Source organism: Vicia villosa, linkage group LG2 (genome assembly GCF_029867415.1).
Source record: "Vicia villosa cultivar HV-30 ecotype Madison, WI linkage group LG2, Vvil1.0, whole genome shotgun sequence".
Classification (NCBI taxonomy): domain Eukaryota; kingdom Viridiplantae; phylum Streptophyta; class Magnoliopsida; order Fabales; family Fabaceae; genus Vicia; species Vicia villosa.
The window spans coordinates 207,576,183-207,599,650 of NC_081181.1; the positions used below are offsets into that span (position 1 = coordinate 207,576,183).

The 23,468-nt window shown below is 32.8% G+C and overlaps 2 protein-coding genes and 1 pseudogene across 2 annotated transcripts; 1 reads left to right on the top strand and 2 right to left on the bottom strand.

Annotated features, from left to right (window-relative positions):
* The first annotated feature begins 570 nt into the window (after window positions 1–570).
* Window positions 571–5,809, top strand: LOC131653715 (formin-like protein 3). The gene is made up of 6 exons (XM_058923987.1): window positions 571–1,102; window positions 1,703–2,345; window positions 2,447–2,909; window positions 3,003–3,199; window positions 3,625–3,860; window positions 4,345–5,809. Exons 1-6 carry the CDS (start codon window positions 983–985, stop codon window positions 5,248–5,250), a joined length of 2,565 nt encoding a protein of 854 aa, XP_058779970.1. The 5' UTR covers window positions 571–982; the 3' UTR covers window positions 5,251–5,809.
* Window positions 5,810–6,054: 245 nt separating this feature from the next.
* LOC131653716 (protein VASCULATURE COMPLEXITY AND CONNECTIVITY-like) lies at window positions 6,055–7,291 on the bottom strand. Its single transcript, XM_058923988.1, has 3 exons — window positions 7,115–7,291; window positions 6,680–6,882; window positions 6,055–6,457 (listed from the first exon to the last, which is right to left on the bottom strand). The coding sequence occupies exons 1-3, from the start codon at window positions 7,211–7,213 to the stop codon at window positions 6,286–6,288; spliced, it is 474 nt and encodes a 157-aa protein (XP_058779971.1). The 5' UTR covers window positions 7,214–7,291; the 3' UTR covers window positions 6,055–6,285.
* Window positions 7,292–18,383: 11,092 nt separating this feature from the next.
* On the bottom strand, window positions 18,384–20,261 carry LOC131651177 (uncharacterized; annotated as a pseudogene).
* Between the last annotated feature and the right edge of the window lie 3,207 nt (window positions 20,262–23,468).

The window sequence follows — 23,468 nt, forward strand, 5'->3', positions numbered from 1 at the left end:
GGGGTGTGTGATTTTAATCACACCTAAAATCTCAATTTTCGCATTTTCTGAAGTTATTTTAAGATTTTACTTGTGTCATGACTTAAACAATCTCATATATGGTTCTTGATCTAATAATTAAATTAATTGACTTAAAGCATAATGCTTATACTCAGACACAAAAAGTTTAAATTATGCATGCTAAAATATTAAATCAATTATTTTAACTTTCAATTCATTGAATACACGTATTTTCATAAAAAACATACAATTTATTCTTTAAAAAAATTCAATTATTTTAATTGCTAATACATTTAATAAAAATATTTCCTAACAAAAACATACATTTTTAAACTCTTTAAAAAATTTAAAGAGTTTAAAAATTTATGCTTTTCCCCTATAAAAATTAATCGTTTTGTCAAATGTAATAAATAGACAATTTTTATACAAAGTTGACACTTTTTATTTGTTAAACAAAGTTTTAGATGTGATATGTTTTTGACCCCAAAAGAAAAGAAAAGAAACGAAAAAAAGACATGATATGTTTAATCGCGCGCGTATACCATCTTCTCACATCATTCTCCCCACGTCCTTCCAATTCAACACACCCTTCTCTCTCTCTCTCTCTCTCTCTCTCTCTCTCTCTCTCTCTCTCTCTCTCTCTGAAACTCCTCTTCCCTCAAACAACAACAACAACAACAATACACAACTTCTTCAACCTCATTCATCTATTTTGTTATTATCAACAGAAATTAAAACCTACATTCCTCAACCAAACCTCATAAAACGCTCAAAAAACAAATTCACCTTTTTCATCATACTTCGGTTTCTGGTACAACCTACATTCCGTTATCAACAATAATTCCCCCCTTGCTGCAAAATCTGTTGCAACAATTATATTTTCAAACCTGAAGATGCATGCATTCGCGTCTTATTAATAGTTAAAACGATAATTGAAGTTCTATGAGATGAATAAGAGATTACACATTTTTCTTGAAGGGAAATGACAAAACCTGGTTATGTTGTTGTTTATGTCTTTCTTGTTTGCGCTATGACCAAAGGGGGTTCAGAGGGAAAGAGATGGAAACATAATGATTTTCATGCCGATCATGCTGGAGAAAAGGTATATCATAAGTTTTACTATAACCCTCTTAATTTTATTTGAATTATTTATGATTATTTATTAATAATTTTGATTACTATTCTCAATGTGTATTGAATAGCCTCATAAGAATATAGCAAAATTGAGTTATAGGTACTCAAGGTTTTAGATAACGGTCGCGAATTTTTGGTCGGTATAGGTGTTGCGACACTGATTACGGTCGTCGCGTGTGAATTAACCACAAATAGTATCGGCAGCTCGCGGCAATTTTTGCGGCCGCGGACCTTTTTTTAAAACCTTGGGTATTACTCTTGTAGGATTTACAACAATTACATACATATTATGTGTTATGTGGTTTCCGAGTGATCGAATCTCAAACTTCCCATAACGAATTTGCATGTCTAGGTTGAATTTAGTGTGAGTTTTGTCGAGTCTACTATAATTTACCGTTATCTTGCATTCCAAACAATTTACTGAGGATGTTGAGCATCTTGATATTATGAAAATATGCGTAGCTAAGTACAAGATTTAGTTAATCAAATGTTGAACTAGTCCAATTATTTCGGTTCTGTTATTATTTTGTTGTATGGTGAATTGTGTTTGTTTGATCGGGTGACACAGGCAGAGCAGGTGTGGAGACATTGTAGAAAAGAAACGATAGAGAGGAGTTATGGTATCAAAGAATTTGAATTGCGTTTATTAGATGAGACGAGGAGAAAGAGATCGAAATATCTACCTCCCTATATGAAACAACACTTTTTGGATTGCTTAAGAAACAGAAACTATCCTATTCCTGTTTCGGAAGAGGAGGGGTATTTGTTGAAGAAGCATTATGAATCACTCTTTGGTTTAGCAGATCGACGTAGATATTTACTTTCAGAGTTACCGCATAATCAGACACCACCGAGTCCTGATTCTGTTCCATCATCCGGATCATCACCAAAACTGAAAAATCATGTTGCAGCACAAACTACTTCTTCACCTCCAACTCCTGAGTTTCCGTATCATGATTTTACACTCCCTCCGAACGTGTTTGTGCCATTTTTACCATCACCTCCACCACCACCACTTCCACCTCGTTCTCTTCCTCCTCCTTCTCCTCTTGCCAATTTTGATCAGAAGGAAATTATTATTGCTGCAGTTGCATCAGGAATTATATTCTTAATAGGCTTGTTCTTATGCATCCGCGAGGTGAGGAAGAGGAAAAAAGTTGACAAAGATGTCAGGCCTTTACTCGTATTAAGCTCAAGTGAGATGTCTGGTGGTATGTCGATGTTTGGTTTTCTATGCTAACCTAACCTATAATAATAGTGAAACATCAAAGTTTACAAGTTTTATTCATTAAATGTTTCTTTTGTATTTCAGGTAGTTCACAACAGTCCATAAGTTTCGAAAGTAATGATATGAAAGAATATGGTATTAACTACGGAATGAATCCTTCTACTGTTACGAATTTGTCCATTAAGCAAGAAGGCAACAATGCCTCACTGGCTGAGATAACATCATCAGATGACAAAGGACAAGTACCAGTATCTCCATTAAAACATCTTCCAGGAAGATCAGACCCCGAGGCTTCACCGCCGCCGCCTCCACTACCCGCTCTTGCACCTCGCCCTCCACCTCCTCCAAAAACGGCTCGGGCTCCACCTGCTCCTCCCAAACCATTGGAAGGTCGAAACCTTAAATCACCTCTAGGACCACTTCGTACTAAGGATGATGAAGAGTCTGATACTCCAAAACCGAAATTAAAGCCATTTTTCTGGGATAAGGTTGTAGCAAATCCTGATCAAGCCATGGTCTGGCATGAGATCAGATCAGGGTCATTCCAGTAAGAAACATTTAAGTCCTGTTAAAATCATTTTTTCATGAAAGATTGTAAAATTTATCAATATGATTGCTGAACTTCATAACATTTTACCAGGTTCAGCGAAGAAAAGATAGAGTCTTTATTTGGCTGTGCCAACCAGAACAGAAATGAAAGAAAAAAAAATTCGCCATCTTTAGAACCTTCTGTCCAGTACATTCAGATTATTGAACCCAAGAAAGCACAGAATTTATCAATTCTTTTACGTGCTTTGAATGTGAGCACAAAAGAAGTTATTGGCGCCCTTAAAGAAGGTGAGTCTGTGTGTGTTTGCTTCTCACGATTAGAATGAAGTACATGCTACTTTAAACTATCATAAAAGAATTGTGACCAACATTGATGCTTTAACTCCAGTGAAACAATTTTTTTCTCAAAGTGTATAGTTTTTTCTCTTTCAAAGCTTATACCTACCTATTTCATGATTTTTTCTCTCTTTTATACAACAAGTTTATGATAAGATATTATGTTCCAATTTCATAGAACAGCCTCACACTAAGAAAGCATAGATGGCACTTAGAATGATAACGCCATTTTAAAGACTCTTTCAATTATAATTCTTCTTCATCCATTTTCGCATTCAAAAATCAAAGGCGATATTTGTTTTCAGCATTTCTCTTAGATTAACATTGGCATATAACGGTATCAATGTAATTTACTTGCAATATGTTGATTCAATCAGGTAATGAGATTCCTGTTGAGCTCATCCAAACATTATTGAAGATGGCTCCAACAACAGATGAGGAATTGAAGCTAAGATTATTCACGGGTGATGTTTCTCGACTTGGCCCTGCAGAGAGGTTTCTCAAGGCCTTGGTTGATATTCCACTGGCTTTCAAACGTCTTGAGTCACTACTATTCATGTTTACACTTCCGGAAGAGGCTTCAAGCATTAAGGAATGCTTTAAAATATTAGAGGTGAGAATTGGATTCATTGACTTTTCTTTTTTCTTATACTTTTTGAAATACCAATCTATTAATGTTATACAATTCATATATAGTTTTAGTACAGTTCTTGGATATGAGTAAAAATGAAAAGAGTAGAAGAGAATTGAATTTGGATTCTTCTATATCATGCGAGAGAGCACAAAAAATATAATGAGAAGCATTATTATTTGTGTAGAAACTATTATATTTTCTTGTGTCAAAATAGGTCCAAGTTTTATAAAAAGGTTTATTATCACACTAGTTGCATTTGAGCACAGCATCAAAAACCATGTTGCCGCAATGGTTTAAAATTTTCACTTAAATTTCTACGTTTTACCTATCTTCCACTTATTTTTATGCATCCAAGACATATTTATGCATTCAAGACATATTATTAGTGGTTGGTTACCTTGAAAAATAGAACAAATGAATAGCATAACTTGTTTGCTGTTGTTGTATCTGATCTTAATGGCAGGTTTCTTGCAACAAACTAAGGAAAAGCAGGCTCTTCCAAAAGCTATTAGAAGCAGTTCTAAAGACTGGAAACCGGTTGAACAATGGAACTTATCGTGGTGGTGCTCAAGCATTTAGGCTTGACACACTTTTGAAACTTGCAGATGTAAAAGGAACAGACGGTAAGACCACACTGTTACACTTTGTGGTTCATGAGATTATTCGTACAGAGGGCATAAGAGCTGTAAGAACAGAAAAAGCAAGCCAAAGCCATTCTAGTATGAAAACCGATGATTTCGTCGATGAATCAAATAGGGAATCAGAAGAGCACTATCGCGACCTTGGCCTTCGAGTTGTTTCAGGTCTAATCACTGAACTAGAAGATGTGAAAAAGGCCGCAGTGATAGATGGTGATGCTCTAACATCTGCAGTGTTGAAACTTTATAATACATTGGTAAAATCTGAAGAACTATTGTATACGGATCTGAAGAATCTAGAAGAAGATAGCGAGTTTCAACATTCCCTTGCAAATTTTGTGGAGAAGGCAAGAGAGGACGTGGTATGGTTGATAGGGGAAGAGAAGAAGATAACGACCGGGGTTAAGAGTACTGCAGATTATTTTCATGGGAATGCAGGAAAAGATGAAGGGCTGCGCTTGTTTGTGATTGTACGTGATTTCTTGGTAATGTTGGACAAGGTGTGCAAAGAGGTACAAGCATCGACAACGAAGACATTAGCTCCCAAAGGTTCACCTTCTAGCAAGAAAGAGACTCCTTCATCCTCTCCAGATAAACGTCAACAATCACTCTCTGATATGCATAGGAGACTATTTCCAGCCATAGCAGAGAGGAGAATACATGACTCTAGTTCCTCATCATCATCATCATCATCCTCCGATGATGATGATGATAAGATGTTACCAACGTAGCTTTGATATGAAGTTATGCAAGTGAGTTTGACTTGTCAATGCGTTCTCTACTTCATCACATGGTAGATTTGACTGCCTTCAAAGTCAAGGTGAATTGGAGGGCTGGTCCCAAACTTTGCCGAAATGTATGTCATATAATGCTACAGAAGGGACGTGTATTCTGTCATTGTGACAAGTGGTGAGCAATGGAGATTACTGGATGTCAACTATATGGTGTTCCTCATCAAAATGTGAATAACAAGTGAGGTTCTCTTATAAACCCAAAGAAAGGGGTTGTTAGGACTTACGAAGGGGAGAGATTGGTTTTTATTGTTTCTTTTCTCCTCCATTAATTTGATTGGTGTTGTTTCGGGTCCGAGTTAATGGCGAAATCGTGAAGTCAATGGAATGCATGACAGTAGTTGAGGTAGTTTTTTTTTTCCCGACATTCCTCTCTATTTAGTCATTAGTTTAGAGGGAACAATCTTGATACCGCCGTTTACTTCGGAAGGGTATGTGATTGATGTTATGGCCTATGAGTTGTTACTTGTTACTCAAGGAAATGCTATTTTTTAATCTATTGCTGATCAATGTTAGTGAGATATCTACAATTAGTTAATAATCCAAACTTTGAACATTACCAAAACATAATAATGTAGATGAGAAGGTTAAACTTAGGGTGCAAGATTAACCTTTTGTTGTAAATTAAAATAATCCATCAACATAGTGTTAAAAAAAATACAAAAAGAAAATAAGGGCTTAAAGAAAGTAGAAAGATATATTTAGCTTTTGTAGCCTATTTCAGAATACCATTACAATCTCTGGTAACAGAAAATCTTTCATTGGCCAATGGCTTTGAAACAAAGAAGAAAATATCGAACACGTGTCAGTGGATTAGTGGAGAGGGTAATTTGGTGATCAATTGAAAATGGGGTTTTCTTTTTCTACCCCATAATACATATTTAGTAAAGTAACAAATTTGGTAAAGCAAAACCTCTAAAGCAGAAAAGCAAGAGCAAAAGTGGCCTCCACTCTAGGTGTTTTCTTAATCGTTAATTAAGAGGCAGTGGCAGAAACGTAATAAGCAACACAGAATAAGCCATGAACAAAACACAAAATTCCACCAATTGATAGGAAATGATGGTGTGTGAAACCACAAGAGCCCCTTGATTTGTTGTTTGTTGCTGTCCCTATCACAAGCATGCTCAATCCAACAGCCAAAACAATCCTAATCAACATCACAATTAAATCAAATGTCATTCATAGTGATAGTGTTACCTTTTTTTGCTCTAAACCCGTTGTTTCAAAAACTAAACCAAACATCAAACTGGCGACAATTCAAATAACCGAAAATGCTACTTCCAGTTCAACCAGTTGAACCGTCCTGTTCAATTCGATTTTTAAAACATTGTGAGAAAACAAGTAGTGGAGTTAGTTAGGGAGATGTTACCATGTTAAAATGAGGCAAGCCATTGAGAGTTGTCTATTGGGTGAATTCTTTTGAAGCTCTTGAGAACAAAAGCAATTGCAACCACCTAGCATATTGGCTATAACATGGGCTAGAGACAAGAGTATTGCTGCACCTAACCCAAGCATGAAAGCCTTATGGCTTGGATCTCTACACTCAAATATCCACAGTCTCAAGTGTTTTACCTGTCGCGTAAAAAAATTATTACATCTAAATATATCGTCAAATTGCAACAAAACTTGTCTCTCAAGAAAAAAACTTCAAGTACATTATCATGAAAAGTACTGATGTTGTTTTTCAATCATAGTACAGTCAAATGATGGACTCTCGTCGGAGAACAACCCTGATGATAACGATTATAATGCAATTTTCTGTATGTATAGAATTAAAAACTTGATTAGTTTGATTCAAACATACCTTGTTTTGAGCAATTTCCGCCTCAATACCAAGAATTCCAGCTGTGACATCCATGACAACAATCAAAAGACATAGAAAAATGGTTACTTCTCTGGCCATTTCTGGTAGAATTAATTTCTTTGTTTCTAGTGTGATTTTCTTTGCCAAGTACCTAGTTAAGAAAGTGAGGAAAAGATGTAGACGTGAAATCAAATATATATCAACACAATGGTGGGAAAAGCTTGTTTTATACAAAATGTACACAATAAACTTTAGTATACTTTAGTGTCTTTTTTTATTTCTTTCTCAGTGTTGGATTCTTTTGATATGGGTGCAAGAAAAGCAGGGTATAAACCAACTCACACAATAACGTGACTATAGATGTCTATGAAATGGCCAAATGATGGTGAATATTAACTTTTCCTATTTCAATAATATATTGAGTGATAATCAAGTAATCAAAGAAATGGTATCACATGAGCACGAGCCAAGGCATTAATTTAAAGCCTAATAATATTTAGTGAGGTGTTGTTCTTAATGTCGTGAGTGACACTAAACTCTATCCCCAAATTTTAATTCGTTTTAATTAAAATATTAAGGGCTATGTTTGGATTGGTGGTATGTGATGGAAAGGAATGATATGGTCATTAATAAAATTATATTGTTTGGATTTACAAATAATGGATGGAATGGAGTGGAACGTGATAGAATCTATTCCATCCAATTCCCCTTTTTTTTTTTCATCTAATTTAAAATGTATGTGATGGAATGAGACATTTTAAATAAAATAACCAAACAATGGAGTGAGATCTATGTTCTATTCCCCTCCACTCCATTCCACTCTGTTATGTATTCCACTCCGCTCCGTTATATTCTATCAATCCAAATATAGCCTAAATGATCTAATTGATATACATCAATTTTTTTTTCCATATTATAAATTAATAGAGAATAAATGAAATCTCTTGAACTAATTCTTAAAATGTAAGAGTTGATGATGCGTTTAGAGATTCTAACGAACTTTATTGGAATTAGGAAAAGTTTTATCTAATTAATAATAAATATTGTAATAATAAATATTATAGTTTAAATTAATAATTTAAAATATAATAATATGTATTAACAATAATTTAATAATAATTTAATAGTTTGTGTGTCTTAAAAAATAATATATATTATTAAAAAAATATAAATAAATCATAAAATTAAAATAGTAAAATTTATAGATTAAAAAAAATGATGTCTTTGTTACTATTGTTAGAGAAAAAAAATCTATATACTAATTAAGAACCAACACTCTTAAAAATAAATGTAGATATTATAGGTTTTGGCTTAATTGCAATTTTGGACCCCTATTATCTGTTTTTTTGTGTTTTGGTCCCTCTATTTTAAAATCTGGAATTTTAGTCCCTATATTTTAGTTTTTTGAGGATTTTGGTCCCCTTGCAAATTATTAAAAATTATAAAAAAATATAAAAAAAATTACTAAAAAAAATAATTAATAATAATTATAAAATTATTAAAAAATTAAAAAATTGTTAAAATTATTATAAAAAATATTAAAAAATTATAAAAAAAAATTATAAAAAAAATTATTTTAAATTCATATTTGATTTATGAAACAACAACAAATTATTGTCTTTTAAATAGAATGTAAATAAAATAAAAGAAACAAAGAATATAAATCATTTATCTCAGCCTCTTTCACAACTCAACTTTTTAAATTATATTATTATTAAAAATATATATTTGTGATACTTCAAAATCAATAAATCTATACCTAAGAAAAATATATAAATAAAAAAACATAAAATAATAAAATCAATAAATCTATACCTACGGAAAAAAGTTAAGACATGAATAATATTTTTATTTTAAAAAATGTGTTTGTGTAATTGTCTAAATATATAACTACGGAAAAAACATAATCAACAATTAGTAGAAAACATAAATTAAAGGTGAAAAAAATATAAATGAAAAATAAATAAAAGACATATAACAAGATAATAAATTAATAAAATAGAACATAATTGAAGACTATTAATTTTAAGGGTATTTCCATCCTGTACCTACCAAAACAAAAACAAAACAAATAAAAATACATGATGAGTAAAAAGTAGAATAAAATAATAAAAGAAGAAACTTCAAAAGTATAATACACTATATTTCATACCTTGAAATTTAACCCTTGAACAAACTTTAAAAAAAAAAATCAAGAGCAACACAATAATCATGTAAGTTGTTAGAAAGAAAATTATCTAATAAAAAAATAAATTGATGTTATAAATTGACAAATAAATTTTGCTGTAGGTAAATTTTATAAGTAATAAATGAGATAAGTGAGAGATTTTATAAGTTGAAAATTGATGTTGAACAAATTAAGAAAAATCAAGAGAAGTTATTAGAGAAATTTACCTAATAAGAAAAAAAAATGTTAAAATTAACAAATGAGTTGTGTTATATGTCAATTTTATAAGTAATATATGTGGTTAGTGAAAGGTAAGTAATATATGTGGTTAGTGGGAGATTTTTTCTGGATGTGTTTTGGTTGGATGTGTTGTGGTTGGTTGGTGATAAGTGGGAGTAATTATTACTCAGTAATAATGTGGTTATTGGGTGTGTTTAGGGCTGTTTTCGGTCCGGATCAGTCCGGGTATCCAAGGTCCCGAGAGTTGGACCGAACACTTAACCGGGTAAACCGAGACCGGACCAAAACAGTACTGGTTAAATTTTTAAACCGAAACCGATCCGGAACCTTCGGATAAACCGAGACCGAACCGTATACTTGAGGAATTGGTATTGAAAACTAAAATCGGACAGATAATTTCGGATCGGGTATCCAGATCACCCGAATTAGAGAGAGAAAAAAATGAAAATTTTAAGCAAAATTTACATAATCAACTCACATCATTTTCTCATTCCAATTTGAGTATTTGACATTTGACATTCACATTACATTTGATCAAAATTCACATAATATGATACAAATTCACATAATAAGTCACATGTTCAAAATAGAAAGTTGATGCAAATAATTAAAACTTGTTCAAACATAAGTTATGCAAATTTTGTTTTCAAAAAAACACAAAATATCATTACATTTGTTAATGCCTTGGAACAATCTCATCATTGGCATTGCAATTATATCTTCAAGTTGCTGTTGTAGAAGAAGCGACAACCGGATTCTCACCAAAATGATATACTAAAGGTTCATCTTGTGGTTCTTCAAGCTACAAAAGTAAAAGGATGACTTCATAAGCAAAAGTAATATAATTAATCAATTAAAATAGACCATCCATAAATATAATCAAAGGTTACTTACAATGCTAGCAGTGCAGACCTTTTTAATTTCATACTTCTCCTTCACCCAATTACCCCCACAAAAAACCATTTCAACTGTCTTAGTTTTCATTGAAGACCGTTTCATTTCAATAACCCTTTTACCAACACTAAAATTTTCTTCAGAAGCAACAGTTGTAACTGGAACAGTTAGAATATCCTTTGCCAATTTACTAAAAACAAGATACTTGGCTTCATCCCCCATCCACCATGTTAAAACATCAAACTTAGTTTTAGGGGGAACTTTCAAGGGAGGCTCCTCAAAATATAATTCAAGATCAGATTTTGAATTAGTGTTACCAACAACAGTTTCTAAAAACATTTCAAAACTCCTCCTTCCCAAACCAGAACTAGACCCAATCTCTGGAGTCTCAGATACAGGGACATTCTCACCATTGGTTCCATAGGTATTTTGATATAATTGGAAGAGAGATTTTAAGTTGGTTGCCAACTCTTGTTCATAGGCAGTGGCATGAGTAGAATTTTAATACAAGAAGGGATATACCCATTTGATGAAGATCATTTTATGCCTATTTGAACAAGTAGAGTTGTCAACCAACTTAAATTCAGCTATACCTATTTGCATAATTTATTTTCAACATTGTTTGGCCTCAGAATTTGATTTCATCATAGGCAACAAAAGAAACTATGAGGTAACAGAATTGGCGCTAGAGAAAACTAAAGTCACATCAGAAGGAGGTAACAGAATTGGCCTCAGACTCATCATAGGAACAATTGAGTCACAACTCACTAGGCAACATGATTAATCATAGGCACAATTGAGTCAAAACTCACATTGTTAGATAATTGAATTGGCCTCAGATTCACAACAAGATACCATAATTCATCATAGGCCAAGGTTGATTCACAATTCACAACGAGGCAATGTTGAGGCGGTAAAGCGGCAAGCAACAAAAATTAGGAAGTATTACTCCGGGAAAAATTATCGTCTCCATAGGGATCAGTGCATTGAACTGTCATTCAACAGTTTCCATAGTTATGAGTTTGGATTGAATGGGTTGAAAGTAAACAAGGAAAATATAACATACGAACATAGTAAATATTAACACAAAAGAATTCATTCTTCAAATAGAAGAAACTATCAAGTATTGCATATAATCTACTCTTCACAAACTTAAACTTATTGACCGAGTATACTCAACTTGTAACCTATCAATATTACCACATGTCAACAACACAACCCACACCATTATCTAAGTGACGATCTCTCAGACACCTAAACAACACATGAGAAATCCGAGCTTCCCGTAAATGTCGATCTCTCAGACAAACACGACCACTCAGACGCATTAAGCACTGACACTAAGTGATTATCAACCTAATCCATCTCTGCAATTAAGTTAATAGAAAATCATCCTAGATAAGCATTAGAGCCCTACATCTCTATAGCAACTCAAACACATAGCAACAAAGCAACAATCTAAGACAATAATCCATAAAAATATGAAAGCAAGCTTTATATAACATAATAGTCAACAAATATACATGAGATCAAAGTATATACATAACAAAACTCACAAAAGAAACTACAAAGAGAAGAAATGAAGAAAAACCCAAAAATCTCCCGGTTTGTCGGCTCCGATTGATGAAGGATTCAACCCCGGATCATCCATTTGACAGCTCCAATGTGTTTTCTAGCATCATTCCACTCAAAAAATGCTATTGGATGGATTGGAGCTCTAAAATATCCAACCATACCTCCAAAAAATGTGATTTTTCTACCTTAAAACACGTTTCTGCCGACACTGCTTCGCCCGGCGACTAAAATGGCTCGCCCGACGACTCCAGACAGCAAGTTGGCACATTTTTGGGTCGGTTGGGCTCGCCCGGCGAGCCCTTTTTTTCGCCCGGCGAGACACACCAGTACAGGAAAAAGTTCAGCACTGTTTCGGCCATAACTCGAGAACCGTAACTCCGATTTGCGCCCGGTTTGAAGCGTTGGAAAGCTTATTCCATGCTCTATCCAATAATGAATGAATATCAACTAAATTGATGATTTATTTTTATTTTATTTTGAGATTTATTCGACGATTCGTTGGTTTCGTTGCTCAAAATTGCGCGTTTTGAAGCCGTGTCTTTGGCACTTTATTGCTCGTGCTCCATAAGCGACTTGATATCTACAAAATGAATCGAAAACTATCAAATGGTATATAAATGAATAAAAACTTGATTAAATCCTATTTATACATATTTATACAAAAAGCGGGGAATTATTCAGAAAATATAATACAAAAGAATTGATAAGTGCCACAAAACAATAGTAAAAATAACGAATTTCTGGCACTCAACACTCTCCCCAACTTTATACTTCTTTGTCCTCAAACAAGAAACAAACAACTCAAAGAAACGAAAGCGATCAACCAAAGAATCACAAATCGACAAGTTTTGAAAAACGGAAACAAATGTATGGCTCAAATGAAAAATGGTACACACAAAGTAAACACTTACCACTAAACTACGACGATAACATAAACATGAAACAAACGCAACGTACAAATAATATACAAAACATTCTAAAACAATACTAGTTCAAAAATGAATCACACCTAGCAAAATGAAATCATCGGTAGATGACAAACACACAAAATAAGGTAATTTCACTCATCCACAATCTTGCAAACAAAAGACTAAATTATGCAGTCATCCAAAAATTATGTTGAAAACACAAATGCAATAATCACAAGGACTTTTCAAGGTTGTAATGTGGCTTGGTTAACAAACAAGGGATAATTCCTAAGGCTAATCGAAACAAAATTTTGCCCAAACCTAAGAGAGTGATCAACTCACAAAAGTTCAAACACAAAATTTCAATCAAACTTCTTTATAATTGCAAATTTCTCAAACCAATCACCTACTTATTAACACAACATTATTCCATACTCTTTTTGTTTTTTTCTTTCAAAACTTTTCTCTTTTTTTCTTTCTTTTTCTTTTCACTTCTTTTTCACTTTTTTTTTCTCTTTTCTTTTCACAACCTCATAATCAATCAACCAAAAAGCAAGTAAACATTCTCTCCCCAACTTGAATTCAACCATATTATCAAAGTGTGAATACTCCCTACTTTCTAAGGCAAGGCAAAAATTCAAACCAAAAATCATGGTTGAGGGTTCAAGAAAACAAAGAATCAATGTCCATACAAAAAGTGAGAACCAAACACTCATAGACAAGCATTTAGCAAATAAACCATGGACATTGACAAAAAGGCTCAAAAGGGATACTAATGATCACACATTCACAAGGTGAATTGATTATTTGGCCAAGGTAGTTGTGCTCAAAATGGAACAAAAATGCCTTGATCACTTTCTTGCATTTAAATAGTCAACACAAACAAAAGATTAAGCATAATAAAATCCAGTTAGAACAAGACTTATGGTCTCCTGCATATGTGAACAATGGAAAGCTACCTCACAAAAAGGATAGGAACTAAAGTGATCCACAAACGAACAAATATACAAAAGAATGAATGGCATAAAAGTTGTAAAAAGTCTTAGTATCAAGAATATGCTAAAGTCTAGAAAGCGATAAAAACATACCTCGAATGTGTACAATAATTAAACAAAATCATTACCATACACTCGCAAGTCAAAACGATCAAACTTGGAAAATCACCTCAAATTCCTCAAGCTACTCAAAACAAGCTCAAAGACAAACACACAACTATTAATATAAACAAACTAAAAGACCATATGAAATTGTCTAAACAAATTTAAAAGTGAAGATTTGAAATTTAAGAACGGTTCGATATAAATTTGTTTAGACAATTGCATCACACTACCTAAACTAAACAAAAACTAAAAAGAATACACATGCTTGTTTTACGTCGTAAGCTCGACGCCTGTTATTAAAGAAAGTTCCTTCAAGTTACTTCCGTCTGGCTATTCCTAACAACACACAAGCAAACGTGAAAAGAACAAACAATGATATAACAAATTCACAACTATAAGTATAAATATAAACAAGTAAGACTATACAATATGTGCGATATATACAAAACTCAAAACAAAAGAAACTATTGCGATGCAAGTTCAATAAAACATAATCCCCGACAACGGTGCCATTTTGTTGAGGCGGTAAAGCGGCAAGCAACAAAAATTAGGAAGTATTACTCCGGGAAAAATTATCGTCTCCACAGGGATCAGTGCATTGAACTGCCGTTCAACAGTTTCCATAGTTATGAGTTTGGATTGAATGGGTTGAAAGTAAACAAGGAAAATATAACATATGAACATAGTAAATATTAACACAAAAGAATTCATTCTTCAAATAGAAGAAACTATCAAGTATTGCATATAATCTACTCTTCACAAACTTAAACTTATTGACCGAATATACTCAACTTGTAACCTATCAATATTACCACATGTCAACAACACAACCCACACCATTATCTAAGTGACGATCTCTCAGACACCTAAACAACACATGAGAAATCCGAGCTTCCCGTAAATGTCGATCTCTCAGACAAACACGACCACTCAGACGCATTAAGCACTGACACTAAGTGATTATCAACCTAATCCATCTCTGCAATTAAGTTAATAGAAAATCATCCTAGATAAGCATTAGAGCCCTACATCTCTATAGCAACTCAAACACATAGCAACAAAGCAACAATCTAAGACAATAATCCATAAAAATATGAAAGCAAGCTTTATATAACATAATAGTCAACAAATATACATGAGATCAAAGTATATACATAACAAAACTCACAAAAGAAACTACAAAGAGAAGAAATGAAGAAAAACCCAAAAATCTCCCGGTTTGTCGGCTCCGATTGATGAAGGATTCAACCCCGGATCATCCATTTGACAGCTCCAATGTGTTTTCTAGCATCATTCCACTCAAAAAATGCTATTGGATGGATTGGAGCTCTAAAATATCCAACCATACATCCAAAAAATGTGATTTTTCTACCTTAAAACACGTTTCTGCCGACACTGCTTCGCCCGGCGACTAAAATGGTTCGCCCGGCGACTCCAGACAGCAAGTTGGCACATTTTTGGGTCGGTTGGGCTCGCCCGGCGAGCCCTTTTTTCGCCCGGCGAGACTCACTAGTACAGCAAAAAGTTCTGCACTGTTTCGGCCATAACTCGAGAACCGTAACTCCGATTTGCGCCCGGTTCGAAGCGTTGGAAAGCTTATTCCATGCTCTATCCAATAATGAATGAATATCAACTAAATTGATGATTTATTTTTATTTGATTTTGAGATTTATTCGACGATTCGTTGGTTTCGTTGCTCAAAATTGCGCGTTTTGAAGCCGTGTCTTTGGCACTTTATTGCTCGTGCTCCAAAAGCGACTTGATATCTACAAAATGAATAGAAAACTATCAAATGGTATATAAACGAATAAAAACTTGATTAAGTCCTATTTATACATATTTATATAAAAAGCGGGGAATTATTCAGAGAATATAATACAAAAGAATTGATAAGTGCCACAAAACAATAGTAAAAATAACGAATTTCTGGCACTCAACAGGCAACAGAAATCATAGGCCTCGACATGTATTTCATAGGCAACAAAATTCATCATAGGTCAAGATTAAATCAAACAGAAGTACACAACAAGGCAACAAAAGTCATCCTATGAAGAATTCATCAAACAGAACCACAAGAAAATCATAGACATAAAAGTGGCCTCAAATCATAGGCCAAGATTAAATAAAATAGAAGTACACAATAAGACAACAGAAGTCATCATATGAATAATTCATCTACCCTAGCATGATTATATGTCCAAGTTTCCAAACTAGGAGTATTATCAACACCTACATTTAACCTAGATCGTGCAACATGTTTGTCAGTATTACCTTTCAGCCTCAACTTTCTCTGAATGCATTTTTCTAAATGTTTCTTACCATTAGAAGTACTTTTCTATTTCACATCATAAGTGTAAAGCTTACCACACCATTTGCATTTCCACTTCTTGGTACCATCAGGCATTTCTATAAGAACCATTTCAATATGAATAGCAGACTTCTTAGGACGAGGAGCTTTACCAAATGCATTTCTCTGACTTTGAGAACTCTGATCTGGGTCAGCTGGAGGGGTTGCACCATCATCAGCAGTAGTTGTATTTTGTGTGGTAGAAGTATTTTGAGTAGTAGTTGTATTTTGAGTAGTGTTGTCATTTGGAAGTTTAACTGGAAGGTCCAAATCAATCATCTCGCCAATCTCTAAATTTCCTCTGTCTGTTGTCTCCTCTTCCCAACTCCCATCAAGCATCATGTTAATATCAATAAGATCATCCATTGTTGGAGTCAATGAAGAATTTTTAAAAGACATGGCAAAAAGAAAAAATATCAATCAAACAATAATGTATGATGAAATATGAACAAAGCTGAGTAACACAAATACAATTAGAACCTCAATTTAAAACCCTAAGGCCGAACCCTAATGTAGAACAAAACTCAACAACAAAATCAAATACTCAAACAATTTCTTCTCAAAACTCAAGCAATATAAAGAACAAATCAAATACTCAAACAATTTAGGTCAAAATTGTGTTCGAAATTGAAACAGAAAGAACCTCAATGAAAACAATACTCATCAACATAATCATCCTCTCAGACATTTTTTATCACAACTCAAGCAATATAAACAACAAATCAAATACTCAAACTATTTAGGTCAAAATTATATTCATTACTAGACCAACATTCGTTTCGGTCGGTCCAATAGTCTGATTCCATTGGACCGGTTCCTGGGTGGATTTCGGTTCTTCAGCTCCATTTACAGTCCTAGGTGTGTTAGTCAGTAAGTTGATTTTTTATGATTGATTTTTTAAAATTTATTAATTAAACTATATAGCGGTAATTAATTAACGAAGACTTAGGAAGAAAGAAGGTCATTATCTATTATTTTAAATATATTTTATTATTTTTTTTTTTGTTATTTATTATAATTATTTATATTAATTAATTAAAATTATTATTAGTAGTAGTGTCCTATTTTTTATTAAATTATTTACATTAATTACTCAATATTGTTATTAGTAGTAGTGTCCTATTTTTAAGTTAGTAAATTATGATTTAATTATTTACTAATTTAATGCAACGTGTAATATTTATCGTGTACTATTTACTAATTTAATAATATAATTAATTATGTTATTTACTAATTTAATAATTTAATAAATTATTGTTATTTTAAATTAATGAAAATTTTGGTAGGAAGTTTTTGTGAGAAGTTATAGAATCAAAACTTAGTATGATATGATATTCAATTAATTAATTATTAAATAATTAAAATTGATTTTATTAATTATTCTAAATTAATATTATTAGTAGTGTCCTATTTTTAGTGTGTAAGTTATGAATTGGAAATTTTTTAAAGGGATTAGTAATTTAGTATGAAACGTGTCATATTTATCCAATTTAATAATTTAATAAGTTATTATTATTTTTAATTTAATTATTTTTTATTGATTATAATAAAAAGATAAATAATAAAATAAAAATATTAATTAATAATAATAAATGAAATTACTCAAATAACCTTAATTTTGACTCTAAAATATACTTCAATGACTTAACAACTTTAATTAATAAGATAACTAATTTGTTCAGTTACATAATAAACCTATTTTAAAAAATAAATAGTCTATTTTCGACAATTTGGTTAATACAAAATATTTAACACAAGTACTCAAGGTAGTCAGACTCGAGATTCTACGCAAAATCGGGTAAGGTAATAAGATCGTAAAAAGGGGATCGTAAGACCCTACAAAAAGTTAAAAGTTCATATATATTGCATATAGATTCACAATATGTATATGACACAAAATAATATAAAAAATTCAAATAACAATAAAATTACTTTGAAAAAACAAAAATTTCATAGGATAATTAATATTCATTGTAACTAATTCAAGATAATTTAAAACAACACAATACATTCAAAACAAGAGCAAACAACAATACATTCAAAACATCATCAAATAACAATTTAAACTGAGTATGCGAATAACAAATCTTTGGAGCTTTGGGCACTCAAACCCAATTGAATCCCACCATTCTGCTGGAGTAGATTTCTCAAGTGTTAGTTTGACCAATTGTGTTCCAAAATACCCTACTTGTTTCTTGAAGTCATGCATTTGGATGTCAATCCTAGCTTGTTCTTCAGGATCATCCACCATCTTAGCTAAATTGTTCATTAAGCCATTTCTAACCTCAATATCAGCTTTGAGTCAAGGACCATAATGCATTTGCGGGTTGAGATAATAGGTTGCAGCATGCAATGGCCCGTGTAGCATTTTGTCCCATCTATGATCTATGATATTCCAAATAAGCTTGTAACTACAAATTATAATAATTTGAATTATTTTTAATATTTGATATTAAGAACAGACACATACTTGAATAAAATTAAATATAACAAAGATACCTTTTTTTGACACCATTAAAATTCTCTTGAACTTCCTCCTTTGCTTGGTCCATTGCCTCATAGATTAATCCTAGGACTGTTTTTTTATCTAAATCAACTAAATGAAGCACTTTAATGAGAGGTGTCGCACCCCTCAAATAAATAACTATATTCTTCCAAAATATTTTGTCCAAAACCACATCTTCAATAGCTTTCCCATCTCTTAACTTTGCACGTTTGCTCGACTTCCATTCTTTAGAAGTGAACATTTTTATCAAAGCTTCCTTGTTCTCATACAAGCACCCTAAAGTAAGGTAAGATGTCGCAAATCGAGTAGCACCTGACCTCACCAAATCTTTGTTTTTTGTGTGATGATGCAAAATAGAAATGAGAGAAGTTCTTGAAAAGTTGTAATTTGTTTACCCTTTGGAATTGTCTCTTCATGAACCGATATCTTTTTCTCCAAATCTTCAAGCATCAAATCAAGATAGTGTGTGACACAAAGTGTCCAATATAATTTGTTCCTTTTTCGCATCAGCACAACCTTGTAGTTTGCCGCATTATCTGTCACGATTTGAATGACATTATCTTCTCCAACCTCTTCAACAACATCATTATTTCAGATTTTGTCGGCTGTTTTGCATATGTTGGATGCATCAACAGATTTCAAAATTACAATACTTTAGATTATTCAGTAAGAAATTCAAAATTGTCCTCCTCTTCCGATCAATTCATCCATCGGTCATTATGGTGCAACCAATGTTCCTCCATTCCTTCCTATGTTCTTCCAAAGCTTCATTTGTCAAATTCACTTCTTGGTTTAACAACTTCATTCTCAAGTCATGATATGATGGTGGTTTGAATACATTACCATGTCTTGAAATCATATCACACATAATTGTGAACTAGTCACTCCTTGCTACATTGAATGGTATAACATTGTTGTAGAAAAACCTTGCAATTGCTTGACATGCATCATCTCTTAAACCCTTCTTTAGAACAACATTAATGCTAGGTTGTGAGGTAAAACACCTTTTCTTAAATATGTTTTTAGAGTTGTTACTAGTCATTCTTTTTTAGCTCACTTCTGACTTTTCCTCCTCCACCAATGCCTCTGTTTTTTGATCACATTTTTTTGCAAACTTGCAGTATTTCTCTCTTGATTTCATTTGAGACAACCTTACATGGTTCAACATCTTTTTGTGATCCAGTCCAGTGATGTTTTAGCCGATAGACACCTCTAGTTAACCATTTTTTACAATACTTGTATTGGATTCTCCTTGGATTATCAAGATCAGCAATACCATGTTTCCATGCTATATCAGTTTGGTTACCATGAGCATTTTTGGGCCGTGTTTTCTGGCGTAGTGTTGCTGGAATTGTAGGGGGCAGTGAGAGCACCAAGAAGTAAAGTTCCAACACAAAAACTTGAAGCCATGTTTGAAAAAGGTTTCTCAAAGAGTTGTTTGTTTGTTTTAACGTGACGAGAAGATGAATTGATGTAGTTATTATGAGAGACTTAAAGAGAGAGAGAAAGGAGAATTGATAGAGTTATTGTAGGGATAATCAACGTGGCAGAAAATGTTCAGAGGATGCTTCCCCGTTCCCCGTCCCGTCTCCAAATTTATTTCCCATCTCCATCCTCAATCCCTGCTACGGGGGAATATTTCCCCCCATCCCATCCCCACAGATTCCCACGGAGATCGAATTTGGAAAAAGGTCAACAGTGCAGGCGTTAGTTAACATAAGGGACCCACATGTAACAAAAAAAATCATAAAGGACTAACTTGTTACAATTAAATAACTTGAAGGACCCTAAAAATAATTTAGCCAAAAATTAATTAAGATTCTATAGTAAATTCAATGCTCAATTTTAAAAATAAAATTTTCTTAATACGTGTTCTTAGGACATATGTTAGCATTACCATATAATTATTATATTCAAATTAAATATCATTTTTTATTTTTGACGCAAATCAAATTTCATTTCTAAAAGTAATTTTTTATGTTATAAAATTAATTCTTTTTAAGAATTATTTTGTATATTATATTTTTACAATAGTTTTAGATATTATTTATAAATTGTAAAAACTATATTTTATCATAACCGGCAAATTCGGGTTCAACCCTAATCAAATCTTTAAACCTTAAATCCTTACCTATATCGGTTCAATCTCTGATATATTTTAATTACCTTGGCCACAAACATGACCCCTCAAAAAACATGGAGTGGAGTAAAGCCATTCATACATCACTTTTGAATGTTTGCATGTGTGACTCATGCGCATGTTCCTGACACTCAAAGAAAGAAATTGGATGTCAAAAGTGTGCAATGTGTAAATCTTAGAGTCTGTGAAGAATCGAAAGCCTACAAGTTGTATGAACCATTTGAAGGAAGAGTCATTATAAGTCGGGATGTTGTGTTTGATGAAGCAAAATCCTGGGACTGGAATAAGAAATATCATTCTAGTCTTGATGAATCACATGTCCAAGTAGATGAAAAGTGAAGCTGAACCACAAGACAATCCAAATGTAGAAAAAAAAGTAACTGAAGACCTTGATGATGGCCATGCAAATAAAGGAAATGATGGAGAAGTAGGGAACAGAAGTCAAAAAAACAATGATGAATTTAATGAGCCAACTCACGGAATCAAAAGACCTTCAAAATATCTTAACGGGCATGTCACTAGTTTAGAATATAAAGAGGAAGATCAATTGTGTAATCTAGCAGTTTTCAGTTCAAATGAAGACCCTACTAGTTATGAGGAAGTTGTCAAATTTGAGAGTGGAAAAGAGCATTGGATCTTGAAATGGAATCCATAAAGAAGAATAATACATGAGAATTGACCACGCTCTCTAAAGGCCTAAAAATCATTGGAGTAAAGTGAATTTACAAAATAAAGTACAATGAAAGAGGAGAAATGGAGAAAAACAAAACTAGATTGGTATCAAAAGGTTACTATCTAAGGCATGGCATTAGTTTTAATAAAGTGTTTGCATCTGTGGTTAGGTGGGATGCCATCGGGACCATTCTCGTAGTTGCAGCAAATTAAATATGGTGTGTGTTTTAGTTAGATGTAAAGAGTGCTTTCTTGTATGGTGAACTAGCTAAAGATATCTACATAAGCTAACCAGCAGGATATCACAAAGACAAACCTAAAATGGTTTACAAATTGAGAAAAACTCTATATGACCTAAGACAAGCTCCAAGGGCTTGGTATAGTAATATCAATTTAACTTTTCTGTTGTCATGTTTCAGAAATGTCCATATAAGCATACTCTTTTTGTTAAACATGAAATTAAAAATTCTCATTGTTAGTTTGTATATGGATGACCTCATATACACTAGAAATAATCTTCAAATGATGGATGAATTAAAGTAGCCAATGAAAGGAGATTTTTCCATGATTGACTTGAAAAGGATGAGGTACTTCTTGGGAATTGAGGTGAATAGGGAAATTATGTAATATTTATCCATCAACAAAAGTATTCAACTGAGATTTTATCAAAGTTTGACATGGAGAGACGCAACAAAGTATACAGCTGAGATTCTATCAAAATTTGACATGAAGGGATGCAACAAAGTATGCAATCCTATTGCTCCTGGCTACAAATTGGTGAAGGATGAAAATGGAAAGACTTCTGATGCTACCATATTCGAATATATGGTAGGAAGCTTGATGTACCTGTTAGCTACCAAATATGACATGGTTTTTTTTGTGTGCTAGTGGCCAAATACATGAAAAGGCCTACAGAAATGCATGTTGTTGCAATTAAAAGAATCATGAGGCACACGCAGTGCACATTAGATTTTGGCATCCTATACAAGCATGAAGGTACAACCAGTATGCAATATCTATATTGGATTGACTCAAATTATGCAGAAGATGGAGATGATAGAAAGAGTTTCTCAAGGCATGTTTTCAAAATAGATTCATGGACAGTCTCCTGGTCCTCAAAGAAAGAACCAATAGTTACATTGTCAATAACAGAAGTAGAGTTTGTAGTTGTTGCTTCGTGTGCTTGCCAAGGAGTTTGGTTAAGAAATGTGTTAGCTCATTTGAAGATACCTCAAAAGAAATGGTCAATCATCTTCTATGACGACAACTCTTCAATCAAACTATAAAAAAAAAGCAAGTATGCATGAAAAGTGTAAGCACACATATGTCAGGTTTTATTTTTTTAAATGACCTAATCTAGGATGAAAATAATTGAATTGAAGCACTACAACACTCAAGACTAGTTGGTTGATATCTTTACTAAATCATTGAAGTATGAGTTCTTTATCCAATTAAGGGAGGGCTTAGGAATGGAGACCTTGTCTAGTATTACTCGATTTCTTATCATAGAAGTCAGTAATGGAGAGATTGTTGTATAAATCTTGTTAAACTTTGTCAATTAGATATTAAGCCTTGTTAGTTAGTTAATTGTGAGTTAGTTACAACATTCCTTATTCTTCAAGTAATGAGCACAACTGAATGCATATTTGTATAAAAAGCTGTCTTTCCAATGAATGAGAATAAGGAATTTTGATAAAAAAAACATGTAAAGTTCAAATTTTAATCAAATAATTGAATTTGATTCAAATATGAAACTTACTAAATCTAATTTGATTTAGTCCTCATTTTAATTTAAAATCAAATAA

Coding starts and splice junctions, on each gene's coding strand:
- LOC131653715 (XM_058923987.1), top strand. CDS start 983: ATGACAAAACCTGGTTATGTTGTTGTTTATGTCTTTCTTGTTTGCGCT. Junction 2,346..2,446: donor CTCAAGTGAGATGTCTGGTG/GTATGTCGATGT, acceptor TTTGTATTTCAG/GTAGTTCACAACAGTCCATA. Junction 2,910..3,002: donor ATCAGATCAGGGTCATTCCA/GTAAGAAACATT, acceptor ACATTTTACCAG/GTTCAGCGAAGAAAAGATAG.
- LOC131653716 (XM_058923988.1), bottom strand. CDS start 7,213: ATGGCCAGAGAAGTAACCATTTTTCTATGTCTTTTGATTGTTGTCATG. Junction 6,883..7,114: donor CGGAAATTGCTCAAAACAAG/GTATGTTTGAAT, acceptor TTTACGCGACAG/GTAAAACACTTGAGACTGTG. Junction 6,458..6,679: donor GCTTGCCTCATTTTAACATG/GTAACATCTCCC, acceptor GATGTTGATTAG/GATTGTTTTGGCTGTTGGAT.